The following is a 13873-nucleotide window of genomic DNA, read 5'->3' as shown; positions in this document are numbered from 1 at the left end:
CGAACAAATAGAACTGATTAAAATTTTGACTATATTTTGTAATATTCTACATAAAATTTTGCAATTGACTAATTTTTCGAACGAATTTTGTTTTTTTTTTTTCTAATAGTGCGTTTTTATTTCTTTTCTTTGATTGGACTAATTTTAATTATAAAACTTTTTCTAAAGCAATAAATTTCGATGCAAATCGAGGGATATGATTTTTATGTAAAATTTTGGTAGGGAATAATTTTCTTTCATGTTTTAAAAATTTTTCTTAGAAGATTTAAGTATAAAACTTTGCACTAAAATAATTTCTTTGTTTTGTTTAAAAATTGGCATTTAAATTATGGAGATTGTAGATATGTATCCGTTGTGTTTAAAACCAGTTGAAATAATATTACTGATCGTAATATTACGTCGGCACCATCTTGACGACCTAATTCTCGTAGGCTTGATATTAAACAACCTATATCAAAAGAAAAAAAATGTTAAGACTGTTGTTTAATCGAAAAAATTGGGATAGAGTCAGATTCTATAAAATAAATAACTCAACTGACCTATTGTACAATCTGCATTGGCAATTAACTTATGCGTACTGGACCCTTGTACACGTGTATGTAAATTAGCGATTACCGATTGTGGTAAACCCATACGTAATGCTAAAACACACCAATCTCTTCCTAATGGATCCGGTGGATCCAATAAACCAGCTAATCGCAATACAACTGCTGGGTGTAAATCACGACATGATAAACTACAACTCCATTGTAAAATTGTTGATAACGTTGAACAACCTATTGCGAAAATTAGAAAAAATAAAATAATTATTATAAACCGGTATTTAGCCCAAAAAAATTAAGTTGTGACTAGAATCTCCAATCAAATCAATGGTTGCATATTTAGCGAATCCGATAATTTTCATTAAAGTTTATTTCAAGTAAAAAGTAATAAAACTAAAGACTTGATAAAAATCCGGGAACCCAATTTACTTAGAACTTTACAAAATGCTTTTCCTCGACCTTAAAATGAAATAACGCGAATGAAAAACTATCGGATAAAACCAAGTTGCTATTCCAGGAATTAATGGCGATCAGATTGAAATCATGACTCAAATTTCGAACTGGATACTACTTTATAATGAGATTTTACTGTAATAATACAAACCAAACATAACAAGATCTACGATCGATTCACTTTTCTCCGTGATTGGATTCGTAAGTGTAACGTCTTCACATGATTCAGCTTCTAGGATTGCAGCATTGATCACGTCTGGCGGCCAACAATGTATTTCAGTACTATGTGATTTTAATTGGTCCGTACTTAAAACATGGCGTTCAATTATCAATCCCGGACAAATAATCATTAACGTCTAAGCAAAAAAAAGGATATACTTAAAATACAGTTGTTTGAAAAACATAAAGTACAACTATTTGGAAAGTGAAACGAAGACTTTATCTTACATTATTAATTATAGCAATTATTTCATCAATAAAAATAAAGCATTCACGTGCGGATTCTGATGGACCACGAACTTTAACCTCGATATATTCAGGACTAGAATTAGAAATATCATCATCTTCTAAGGTAATCATACATTCAAGTAAACCAGCACACAATTTGGATCCATGAAACCATTGATATAAATCTAATTCAGATTCGAATTCTTTATTATTGATCACTTGAAATGTCGCTCGGCGTAATTCAATCTAAAAGTAAAGCGAGAATTGAGTAAATAATTAATTTGTCTTTGAGGAAATTGTAGTATTAAGAGTCATCGATTAGGCAAGGATTATTCTACTATTAAATTATTTAAAAGTAACCGATATATATAGTATAGTGTTCTGTGTCTGTCAGGTTATTGTCAGTTTCAAACAATAGTATAAACTCTAAAAAATTTTACCTGTACTTGTGGAAATATTGAATTTAAAAGGTGACTAGTACCAACTGGTGTTTTTAAACGATATCCACCATAACATGCATTAGTTTCTTGATATCGTGGATCCGATGCATCCCATAATCCAGGTATTGTTTCCACAAAATTTAAATATGGAAATTCATATTCAACTTCTTCATCGACCTCACATTGTATACATAATTGTAAAGCTTCTAATAATTGTAATAATTTTGAGGCATCACATTGGGCGAAAGTTGATTGGAAATCTTCTACAGTATAAACACCCGTAATTCGAGCGTTTGCCAAAAATTGTGTTGACATTAATTCACCTAATAATTCGGTACCTAACCATGGTAGAGACATCACAATGAAATGTTCAATACAAAATACCTGAAATGAATATAACAGAGAGCCATTAGGTATAAATATCACAAAATTTTGGAAACTAGGGCCAGCTTCAATGAATTTTTATAAAAACTCTTTCTAATATCTTAGGTTTTACTGGCTGAGATACGAATAGCTCATGTAAACTTTGTACCCTGAGCGAAATAAAACTTACTTCACCAATCGAATGTAATTGTATTAACAATTCATTAATATGATCATCGGACGCTAAAAGATTAACTTGACTGCGTAATAAACTAGAAAAGTCATCTCGTGTCAAAACGGGATAATGTTCATTATCCCGTTTTAATTGATTCAACCAAATTAATGTTTGTTCTAAAAGACCAGTCCAACTTCCGACTGAATTCTGTAAATATAAAAAATATTTTATAATTTTTACGTCTAACAGCAAAAAATTCGCAAAAAAATAAAAAATACCACTACTAAAAAATAAAAAAAAAACTTTTTGATGATGAATTTGAATCAAGCGCTTTTTTGTGGCTACTTTAAAAAACTTTGAACATAGAATGATGAGACACGTGTTCAGAATATAATTGTAAAATAAAACTTCTTCTAAAATGAAAAACATTCTAATTAAATAATTCAAGATCTTAGTTGATTTTATCTTATTTTTTATTTTGTAGTTGCAAAAATGTATCCTGCAGAGTTTCTACGAAAATCACACTCTAAAAATGTTCTAAAATGTGAATATCTGAACACAACAAACCAAAATGAATCGGTGCCACACATGATTAAAAACATACAAAAACTGTTCACAAATGACTAAATAAGTATCGTTTTTTTTTTAATTAATGAATATTTACTAATCGATTTCTATGAACTAATCGTAATATAAAATAAAGTTAGAGTTTTGAAGACGCCCCTACAGATTCTAGGATATTTTCGAAACTCTAACCAAAATAACTTTTTACGTATAAATTTTTTTCTATTGCTTGGAATAGGTTCGAAAGTATATTAGTCTAAATCGAATATTAAATCTACTTTCGAAACTTTCCGAGACAAAATATCCTGGCCTTCTAACTATAATCAATGTAGTTAACAAGTCTGAATTGGATTACGAAAATTTAATAGTCCTAAAATGATTGATTTTTTTTAAACAATAATTACAAAACAATTTCTAACAATTAAGGAAATTTTCAAAGAATACTTATTATATAGATGCCTTTACTTAGTTGGAAACGTTTGATAAATATAAATTTTGTATTTCAAACAAGAGAGAGATGTATAACCACATGATGACGCTTGACGTAGGCTTTTATCGACAAAATGAGTGACGTCGAGCTCAGCGTCAAGCGTTAGCATGAAAATACATCTTAAAGTATAAACATCTATGATTTCTATTTGAAACACTTGAAAATTACCTTAAGACTAAAAGACTAGACTGAATTCAATAGTCCATTAGATAGTCAAAATCTTTTTTTCAAAATAACAATGCGCGTCCACTTTTGTGCGGGCGCATGCATTATCTATTTCTTACTAGAACTATAGAAAAAATAAGTTTTTTCTTTTTTACGGCGTCCACACAAAAGTCGATGCATATTTGTTAATTGAATAAGCCCAACGAAATTTTCACCCCCTAATCATAGAACTTTTAATGTATGGTAAGAGAATAGGCTATTCCAGTGTAAGCAACATATTAGGAAAGTAAAAATTCTGGAAAATGGAAAATGATAAAATATCCCCCCTGGATAAATTTCTGGATCCGCTACTGACTGAGCGTGATAGGAAACTTAACCAGCCTGTAATGTTGCCTATATTTTAACTTATCTATTCCCTTTCGATACATTTTCTAAGTTCTATAAATTCCTAATGAAAAAAAATCTATAAACTATATTTTGACAAACGTATATAAAACACGAATAAAATCACGTGACAATCGGTGATAAAGACGAATTGTAAAAAAAATACAAGAGGGCGTGCTTCGCAACATTCATAAATAAATTTTTTATTATATATATATATTTTTTTTTTTTCAAAAAATAAAATATGAGAGTTTTGTTGTAATTGTTATTTGTAAAAACTTAACTGTAGTGACGCATCTGATGTCAGTAAACTATAGTATGTGCCACTTTGTTCGGTACAACATGATCGGTATATTTCACTGCCATGAAAATACTGTTGAAAATGAAAGGAAAATGATACGTGAAAAAAAAGAAGAGAATCATAAAGAACTTTGCACAAAACACAATGAAAAAAAAATCTCTCAAATGGCTTGCTGTAATTTATTTATCAAATTTATGATTTTCTCTGCAAAAATTATACAGTAATGTAATGTGTATTGCCTATATCGTTTCAAATAAAATATGTTCATTTTTTTTCTAAATATTAATCGATATAGGCAATACACATTACATAATCGTATAAATTTGTAGCGAAAAACGTATCGTATAATGATACCATAATTGGAAAGTCGAATAACTCGAAAATCCATAAATATTTTTGTTTGGGTCAATGGTAATAATTCAATTCTTCTATTTGGAGCAAGGAGACAAACCCTGGCACACCTAGTTCATATTGTACCTATCGTTAAATAGCATGCAAAATTTCAAAATTCGTTTAAGTGCATTTGACAGTATTTTAATTACATTAGTTTTGTGCAAGGTCCTTTGAGTAAATAGCGTTATCTTGTTTGTTGATGATTAAATGTTAATTAATTAGTTAATATTAATTAAACTTTTTGGTCCTCAATTTACCTGAAAATTACATTGTTTAATACCATTTAAATATGCACGTAATTGTTTAAAAGCATGTGATGCGGGTACATTACAATCCATAACAATTACATTTGGATGGATATCAAAGGCATGTCCAAATTGTTTTTGAACATCAGCTAAAATTATTTGTGCGTCTGGACTTAACCATTCACCTTGTGCAGTTTTTGCGGCTCTCCCACTATCAACATGCGTCGCTAATAAAATTACTTTTCCACAACCTCCTTAAAAAGAGTTTTAATTGTGTCTCAATAATAAAAATTGCAACAAGGGAATATATAAATATTAAATTTTGGACAAAAATTATTGTAATTCAATTTATTTTGAATAGCGCTCAACCGGGAATTGAACCCGGGACCTCTCTCACTCATAGCGAGAATCATACCCCTTAATTCAGTTAATCTACGGAGGCCCTATGTTAAATTTGACAAATTGCTATCAGAAAACAAAAAAAAATGCCAAGAAAGATAGCGATTTTGTTTATGGCTAATCAATGGCTAAAATAACCGAAAAAATTTGCAAAAGTAAAAAAAAAACGGGTTTTTTGTGAACCGATTACTCATAAATTCATCAATATCAACTGTAAAATCGAAAAAGAAAAAAAGTTATAAGAAAATGTAAAAAACGACTCTTTTTACTCATTTTTCCAACTTTTCTCGCAGCTACGCATCCAAATCGGATTTACCTGACGTTAATCGAAAAGTTTTTTTGAGATCAAGAAATTTCCAATTTAATTTTCTTTTTTTGCAAGAAAACCGTTTTTTTTTTCTTTTTGCAATTTTTTTCGGTTAACTTAGCCATTGATTAGCCGAAAACCAAAATATCTTTTCTTCTATAACAACGTATTTTGTTTTCTGATATCAACTTTGCCTTCCGTTTCGTAGATTAATGGTATTACCTAGACCATTGAGCCAATAATTAAATTAATTTCTAAATATGCAAACAAATTTCCAAACCTGGATAATCTGCAGGAGTAATTCTGGATAATAAAAAATTCAACCAAAAACAACATTGTCGTAATTGTGTACTTAGTGTATCTTCTAAATTAAATAAAACCGCTGTAACGCATGGTATGCCAATTGTGCGCGGATAATTAAAACGATTATTTGTTTGTAAATTTAAAAATAAATGATATGTGCCAAAATAACATTCTGCTCCACTAAATTCAAATAATATTACTTCGCCAACATTGGACACATCCAAATGTTGAACGGAAACACCTTTCGTTGATTGATAATTTGTTACCGTGTCGAATGTTAATGAATTTTGTCGAGATGTAACATCCATCTCAATTTGGGTATTTACAGGTGATGACGGTCGAGCTAAAAATTTAATAGAGTCAAATTTTTATTTGTTTTAGACATTGATCGATCGGCGAAAAACACTTTCAGGTTAGTCAAAGCATTAATCACATTCGCTCTGCATATGCAGATCAACAAGTAAAATTTACAAAATTTAAAAAACCCCCGAAAAATTTGGGTACGGAACCTTAAACTCACAAATGAAACTCTTTAAGAACACTTTCCATTAAATTTATTTTTTCTGTAGAGCCTTCTCCAAACTGATCCAATTTTGAGGATCATCGAATATTTTTTAATTATTCCGGATTTAAAGTACGGAGAAAGTCAAGTGAATGCCGATCGATCATTCGAAGATATAAAATCATGCAGTTCGTTAAGTAAACAGAACGCATACATTTATTACTTTGCAATGATCCCGAACGTCGAAATAAACTACTGAATAACCCCGCCGACAGGGATTTAATTAAGGACGTTTTACCAACACCACAATGACCAAATAATCGTAAAGCTAAACGTGTCACTGGCTTCGTGGTTGGCACCAATTGTCTCGAGTACACATCCCTTTGACCGCCATTACGAAGTCGATCCAAAATCTCCGCAATATCATTATGTCCAAATTTTAAGGCTGTAATATCTGCTCGGATACCATCGGCATTTCGACATTCGATGTTACAGCCAGCACAACAGAGACATCTAGAATAAAAAAAATTGACAATCATGACAACTATTAATGCTGTTTGTGGGAGAAATTTTAACTAACCGAACGATATGAATATGGCCGTTTCGAGCAGCTAAATGCAAAGGATATAAACCCTTTGCGTTAGGAACTTCGACACTACATCCTAGTGTGCAAAGAGCTTGGGTTACAGCTAATAAACCATCACGAGCTGCAATATGTATTGCACAGTCGCCATTCTGGAAAAGAAAAAATTATTTTTAAGTTCAAAAATTATACATTTATACTTTTTTATATTCATAGTAAAACCTCTCCATAACACCAAAATCAATTCAACTGATAGTTTTGATGAGTTTATGATATTAAGGTAGTACGAGCGCCAAGACCATTTTAGATTTAGGGTTGAAATTATTTGTACCTTATTTTCAACTTTGTAAGTGCAGTTTTACTGTCACGCGTTACCGCTTATTAATAGTCGATCAATTTTTGTGTTATCAGAGTGAATTTACTTAGTGAGTTTTTGAGCAATTACTTTATCACGTAAATCAAAATCAGCTCCAGCTTGAAGTAAAAATAAAGCTACCGAAGTATGACCATTTTTTAAGGCTAAATGTAAAGCTGTTTCGGATCCTGCATCAATACAATATCCATTTTCAATATAATACCTGCAAAATTAAATTTTCTTAAAAAATTTTCCACCTTTCGATTTATTTTTCAAAAAACTTACCGAACTTTTTCAAGGTCACCATTACGAGCCGCATATTGTAATGCATTTTCCGATTTATTTTCTTTTACATATTCATGTTCTTTATCACAACTCATTTTCTTTTAAAGTTTATCATTTCATAAGCATAATAGAAAATTTTATAAAAAGTTTAAAATTTAAAAAAATAAAATTAAATTAAGAAAAACTTATTTTAATAATTTTATCGAATAAAATAGAAAATTTTTACATGATGTTTTGCCTACCACCAAATGTGTTAGTGTGCTTTTGTATTATCAAGATGAAATTCCCCAAACTAGGTAACGAGTGTTTGCGTTTTCGTTAAACAAATCGATAACACCCTTTTTTCCTACCAACCATAGTCGACGGTCGGATTCGACAAACAGACGTCATAGAACGATAATTGACTTTTCTACATAATTAATAATGATAAATTATTAACATAATTCTATAATTTATTTATATAACTCGCCTTATATTACGTTGTTAAAATTTGATTTTTTTTTAATTTTTAAAAAAATTAAATTTTTTTTTCGAATTAAAATCTTATTTCTAAATAACCTTCGAACACTTTAATAAATGTGACAAGAGAGTTTTTTTTTATTAAAATTTATTTTTATTTATATTTTTCGGGGAAATTAAAAACTGACCATGTGCGGGATTCATTTTAACTCCCACATCAAGTGTTCAGTACCAAATATGCAAAAAACTTATCAAATGAACACTATTAGTAAATTTTTCGATGTACTAAAAACACGTCGAAACGATTATAGGGACCAAAAGTTTTCTCTCTCATTATATCGCATCCACTTTATTACTTTCTTCTTACTCTTATTTCTTTCTTTTAAAACTTATACTTTTGCTGCAGCAGCATCACTAATTTTTTGCTTTTCAGAGGACTTTTTTTTATATACAGAGATAATTCTCTTAATCTCAACCCTCCACAAATTTGAGTTATTAATTATAATGACTTTTATAGGAAAATTTTTGACACCTTGGGTTACCTTAACACCGAAAATAATTTCACAAATTCGACTGGTTGCTCCAAAGATTGACGCGTTTAAAAAATCATCAAACAGAAAACTGTTCAGCTTTATTTTAGTAGTATAGATAAATGGGAAAAATAAATAATAGATAATAAATTTTCTTTAATATTTTCATTTAATTAAGAGCTATAAGTACAAAAAATAAGTGTCATTAATAAAATTATCACAAAGAAAATAGAAAATTGTAATTTTTAATTGCCATTTTAAAATTAAAATAAAATTTAACAATTCATTTTGACTAATGTACGAAGTAAACTTTGCTGTTCAATATTTAAATATGGACGTAAATCGGCTTCAAGTAACGGTAACGCTTGTGTATCAGATGCTTGACAGGCCATCACCAGCGATTGTAATAAAATAAATAGTTCTTCACCAATTCCAATTTCTGTGGAAAAATGAAAAAATAAACATACTAAATTATTAAAACACCCTCAATTCAGCAATTTTAAGCTGCCTGCGAAGTTGAAAATTTGGAGATGACGCTTGACGCTGGCTTTGAATGTCGAATTAGGGTTCAACCGAGCGTCAAATTGTAAACATTGCGTCTTAGGATGATGTGCGTTAGTCGTTCTAAGATGAAAATTCACTTAGAAAACATAAATGAAACTTACCCTCAATACTTTTATCATTACAATTGCCCCATGTATATTTTTCCAGAAGTTTCGCTAACGTTGGTGCAACCCGTTGAGGTGTTGGTTTTAAAATCAACAACAATAATATACGTAATATTTCACAATCGTAACGGATATCCGTGTACAATTCAACTAACGGTGGTGCAACCGTCTCTAAAAGAACCGCTATATCTGATAGCACTGATAACGCTCCAGTAAAATCACCTTGTTTGATTTTACAAGTTGTTACACGTTGAAGACAAGCGATTCGTATACGGGTATCATTTATTAAGGGACCAGTTGTTGCGGCTTGTGTATATAATTGTTCGGCACATGCTACAGAAATATTATTTTCCATGGCTGCACCCAATTCTAGCCATAAGCCCGTTGGTAATGGAGATTGATCAGAGTATCGTGAACATGAATGACTGTAGCAACTTATTGCTGCCTAGAAATGAAGAAAAACAGGTAATCTGAGTTAGAACTCAAGTCGAGGGATTCTTAGGTTGCCTAATATCTAAGACCAACCTGTAAATGTTCTCGTCCCAAATTTACACAACCCAACTCCTTAAGCTTATTTTCAGCTGAAAGAAACTGCCTTCCTGCACGTAATAAACAGCCAGCTTCACCTGGAACATTATTTAAGGAGCCTTCACATCGTGCGGATGCTAACCAACACAGACCAGCCTGTGGTTGTAAATTTAACGATTCACATTTCTGTCCAAGTGAAGAAAATTCCTCACAAGCTTCGGTTACATTTGGTTTACGTAGAAATCGCCTACAATACAAAGCCGATAATTTTTATTTGAAGATATTTCTAGAGGGAATAAAATTTTTGTAACATACTTTTTTAATTTATTCGATATAAAACGATAATGATCCAAAAAATCTCCCGTTCCAAATTCTGTCATATTTTGTTTTGGATTCGGTATTTTTAACCTAGTTTTTAATGATATTCGTTGTGTGCGTAGTCATGGTAGGGACAATAAAATCGATGTCAGCGTTTCCAGTGAAAAATTTCGGCGATAAAGGAGGCTGTTATGACTAATTTGTAATTCTTTACATGTTAATGTTATAGAAAATGTCAAATTAAAATTATTGAAAAACACTAATTAATTAAACTTAATGCATTAAAAATTGTGAAAATAAGAAATCAAATTGCACAAATATTATTTTTTAAATGTAAATAATCATCATAATTATTTATTTAAATTTGTGAAACAATAATATTAAATTTTCAATTTAAGTCATTAATGCAATCCATACAATTATATATGCATCCATACAATTATATAATTAAAGTAGTGTATCGTTATCATGGAAACGCCTCCAATAAAACTCACACACGATGCGAATAGTCTCCGACTTAGTTTTATCTGTCATAGCATGTTGGTATGAAATAGTGAATTTTTGCTTTAGCATTTTTAAGGTTAGGAAAATAAATTTCATGATTATTTTTTTAAACTAATTTTCTTTTAATTGTACATAAATTTTTTTCCAGAAATGAGGCACGTACCATTTTTAGCACGTACAGTTCTTGTACAAAATGGAAACATTGAGGAAGCTATGCGAATTTTAAATCGTATATTAGGGAAAGAAGAAATTTTGGATCAATACCGTCGAACTCGTTATTATGAAAAACCTTATCAAGTATGTAATTCAATTTTTTGTTTAGTAAAAAAAGGCTTATTTTAAGAATTAAATAGTGATTCTCAAATGTTCACATTTCGTTCGAAATAATTAAACTCGAAAAGCTTCGAATGTAGACGAGACGATATAACACTGAAAACACTTTGAGTTCTTTTTTTTTCGGGCAAGACAGACTGAAATGGGTTTATTGCATTCGATTTAGGAAGTCGTTGGAAACCCTGGTTGCAGGAGCTTATATTCAGGATTTTTCACAAAATTGGTCATGAAATGCATCCAAAAACGGGGTTTTTGAGGTCGTTGATCACGAATATGATGTCAGTAAATACTCCTCAGTGTGGGGACTCGTATTCAAGATATTTGTGATCAGCGACCTAGGAAACCACCGAGTATTAATTTAAATTCATTTAATAACATTTTAGAGATAATCCTAGGGATGAGTTGTACAACCAGGTGATCCTGTACACCGAGGTAACTTTTGAACATCATATTCGTGATCTGTGACCCCAAAATCCTCCGGGTAATATAATTTATTCGATTTCGTAATAAACCAAGCAATAAACTTGTTCACTTGCGAAATAGAATCAAAAATTTGGGCACAAATTACATCGCGATCTGTCTTGCCCGAAAAAAGTCGATCTCAATTGTATTATATCATCTCGCCTAATTATTTGAAAAAATGTGGCTTATAAATACATTTTTATCGCTCGAAATCCTGTATTTACGGGATATTTTCAGCAGTATCTCGGAATTTACTGTATTCAAATTAAGATTGACAAAAATCTTTCATTATCACAGTTTGTGGCCTGATAATCTTGACCGAATTCAGGAAAACAATAGATTTCTAATAATAATTATTTCATTTTTTTATTTTAAGGTTCGACGAAGAGTTAATTTCGAAAAATGTAAAGCAATTTATAATGAAGATATGGATAGAAAAATTCAATTTATTCTACGAAAAAATCGAACTGAACCATTTCCTGGATGTCATTGAACCCAATTATTTTGGATATCTTTAGTTAATTTGTTATTTTTATTATTTATTTAGATTTTCGAGGAATAATTTGTAAATAAAACTACAAAAACATTGCTGTAACAACATCTATTTAGAATTTTTTATTAAAAAATAAATTTAAAAAAAACATAATTTACATTTATTTTATTCATCGACATATAAATATGGACATTCCATGAGATGGTTCAAGAAAATATGACGAGTGAAATTAAGTATTCCCAATTAAAATCTACGCCCAATTTACATGTCGATGAATAGTCCATTGAAAAGTTACATTTGGGGTAACAAAAACCTGAGGATGCAATTTTGTTTTTTGGTTGTCTAGAGGGGGTTTAATGTAAAGTTAAATCCAAGTTTGTGGGGATACCATTCTTGTCCCGCAGCCGCCATCTTGTAAAAAGTGGTGCGAATGGTTTTTACGCTATATTGGGCAAAGTATTTTTCACACAGAAAATTTATTAGAAACTTTTTTGTAGAGAATTTAATTTGCAACAAAAAAGTTTTTTACAAATTTTCTGTGCGATGAATACTTTGCTCGATATAAATTAAAAACTATCCGCATCCCTTTTTACAAAATGGCGACCGCAGGACAAAGCTACAAACTTGACAACCAAAAAATAAAATTGCATCTTTAGCCTTTTGCACGTTAAGCCAAAGAATAGTTCAATGGACCTAGAATTACATTTATTTCATCTTAATCTAATTGGTCTTTTTTTATTACGGTAATTCGAGTATTGTCTTCGCGTTAAGTATCTATCAAAATAATTTAGGCTGGAATAACTTCTGTTTTCGAATCTTTTGTGACCAATTGTAACAAACTACCATTTTCAGGTCTCTCATTACCTAAACTCCACTTCAAGAATAAATCAGCAATAAATTCTAACGGTGTCCACGTTGTAGTATCAGCTGTGGGCATCCATTTTCGATTCATTGGTGTATCAAGCGTAATCGGTAATAACGCAACCGCAAGTGAATTAGCCGGAAGACCACTTTTATCACCAGCTAATGATTTAGTCAATTGATGCACTGCAGCTTTGGCCATACCATATCCAATCATACCTGGTGTACCTTCCAAAGCAGCTTTTGCTCCAGGTAACGTAACAAGTCCACCTTCTTTCAAATATTGTGCAGCAATTGAGGCCGTAATTAACGAACTCCATACACTTTGACGCCACATTAAATCAGAATTTTTAATTAAATCTTTACTTGCATTTCCACCAGCCCAACCACCAGCTACACAAATCACAGCATCCAATTTTTGATCATTTAAAACAGATTTAATTGCAGATATAACCTTGGATTCTTGATCCTCTAAAGAATCATTTCGTTCAACGATAATATTCTCGTCTGCGTCAGGATTTTGTGCCAAATCGATTGAACCAACCCAGAAATTATTACTTTTAAAATGTTTCACAACTGTTGCACCCAAAGCACCTTTTCCACCATAAATCAATACACGTTTTGTAGCCATTGTTTTTTGATGTTATTTAATTCAAGTTTTTCCTTCAACTAATTCAACCACGGTCTGGCCACTAGTTGATTTTTATGTGCGATTGTAATACAGGTTTTTCCAAATTTAACCCTGCGTAGTTCACTCAATGGCACCTAATATTGTACTGTGTAATAAATGCTTCGTGGAATCGGTCTACTGTGAAACCTAGTTAAAAATTATTATAAAACGAAATCATAGTGAAAGTAAAACTAATTTATTTTGTTCTTGAAATATTATTTGTTCTAATTAAACATTCATTGTTTGATAGTTTTAAAAAAAAAAGTTAATTTTCAGAAATAAAGGTTATTTTCTGTGTTCGTTTATGATCGTGTGAATATGACTTCAGTTCAGTGTATTTCAAAATGGATC

At 30.8% G+C, this 13873-nt stretch overlaps 4 protein-coding genes across 7 annotated transcripts; 1 reads left to right on the top strand and 3 right to left on the bottom strand.

Moving 5' to 3' along the window:
* Window positions 1-194: 194 nt before the first annotated feature.
* Window positions 195-7797, bottom strand: LOC123301563 (death-associated protein kinase 1-like). Of its 4 annotated transcripts, none has more exons than XM_044884364.1 (13): window positions 7697-7797; window positions 7502-7634; window positions 7054-7208; window positions 6688-6986; window positions 5949-6314; window positions 4975-5216; window positions 4307-4396; window positions 2436-2627; window positions 1883-2266; window positions 1443-1688; window positions 1147-1351; window positions 540-776; window positions 195-448 (listed from the first exon to the last, which is right to left on the bottom strand). In XM_044884364.1, exons 1-13 carry the CDS (start codon window positions 7789-7791, stop codon window positions 327-329), a joined length of 2766 nt encoding a protein of 921 aa, XP_044740299.1. In that variant the 5' UTR covers window positions 7792-7797; the 3' UTR covers window positions 195-326. The 4 variants fall into 4 exon arrangements, with proteins under 4 accessions (XP_044740299.1, XP_044740300.1, XP_044740301.1 ...); XM_044884365.1 differs by having other exon boundaries at window positions 4975-5213; XM_044884366.1 differs by having other exon boundaries at window positions 6697-6986.
* A 1038-nt stretch (window positions 7798-8835) lies between these two features.
* On the bottom strand, window positions 8836-10312 carry LOC123301597 (40-kDa huntingtin-associated protein-like). The gene is made up of 4 exons (XM_044884425.1): window positions 10197-10312; window positions 9879-10128; window positions 9351-9798; window positions 8836-9124 (listed from the first exon to the last, which is right to left on the bottom strand). Exons 1-4 carry the CDS (start codon window positions 10259-10261, stop codon window positions 8961-8963), a joined length of 927 nt encoding a protein of 308 aa, XP_044740360.1. The 5' UTR covers window positions 10262-10312; the 3' UTR covers window positions 8836-8960.
* Window positions 10313-10722: 410 nt separating this feature from the next.
* On the top strand, window positions 10723-12026 carry LOC123301640 (28S ribosomal protein S21, mitochondrial). Its single transcript, XM_044884475.1, has 3 exons — window positions 10723-10779; window positions 10852-11000; window positions 11875-12026. The coding sequence occupies exons 2-3, from the start codon at window positions 10854-10856 to the stop codon at window positions 11989-11991; spliced, it is 264 nt and encodes an 87-aa protein (XP_044740410.1). The 5' UTR covers window positions 10723-10779; window positions 10852-10853; the 3' UTR covers window positions 11992-12026.
* A 112-nt stretch (window positions 12027-12138) lies between these two features.
* On the bottom strand, window positions 12139-13673 carry LOC123301607 (dihydropteridine reductase). Its single transcript, XM_044884437.1, has one exon. The coding sequence runs from the start codon at window positions 13481-13483 to the stop codon at window positions 12779-12781; it is 705 nt and encodes a 234-aa protein (XP_044740372.1). The 5' UTR covers window positions 13484-13673; the 3' UTR covers window positions 12139-12778.
* Window positions 13674-13873: the final 200 nt, after the last annotated feature.

This window comes from Chrysoperla carnea, chromosome 5, assembly GCF_905475395.1.
Source record: "Chrysoperla carnea chromosome 5, inChrCarn1.1, whole genome shotgun sequence".
NCBI classification, from domain to species: domain Eukaryota; kingdom Metazoa; phylum Arthropoda; class Insecta; order Neuroptera; family Chrysopidae; genus Chrysoperla; species Chrysoperla carnea.
The sequence above is the reverse complement of the archived record's forward strand: the minus strand, read 5'-3'. Positions and strand labels throughout refer to the sequence as shown.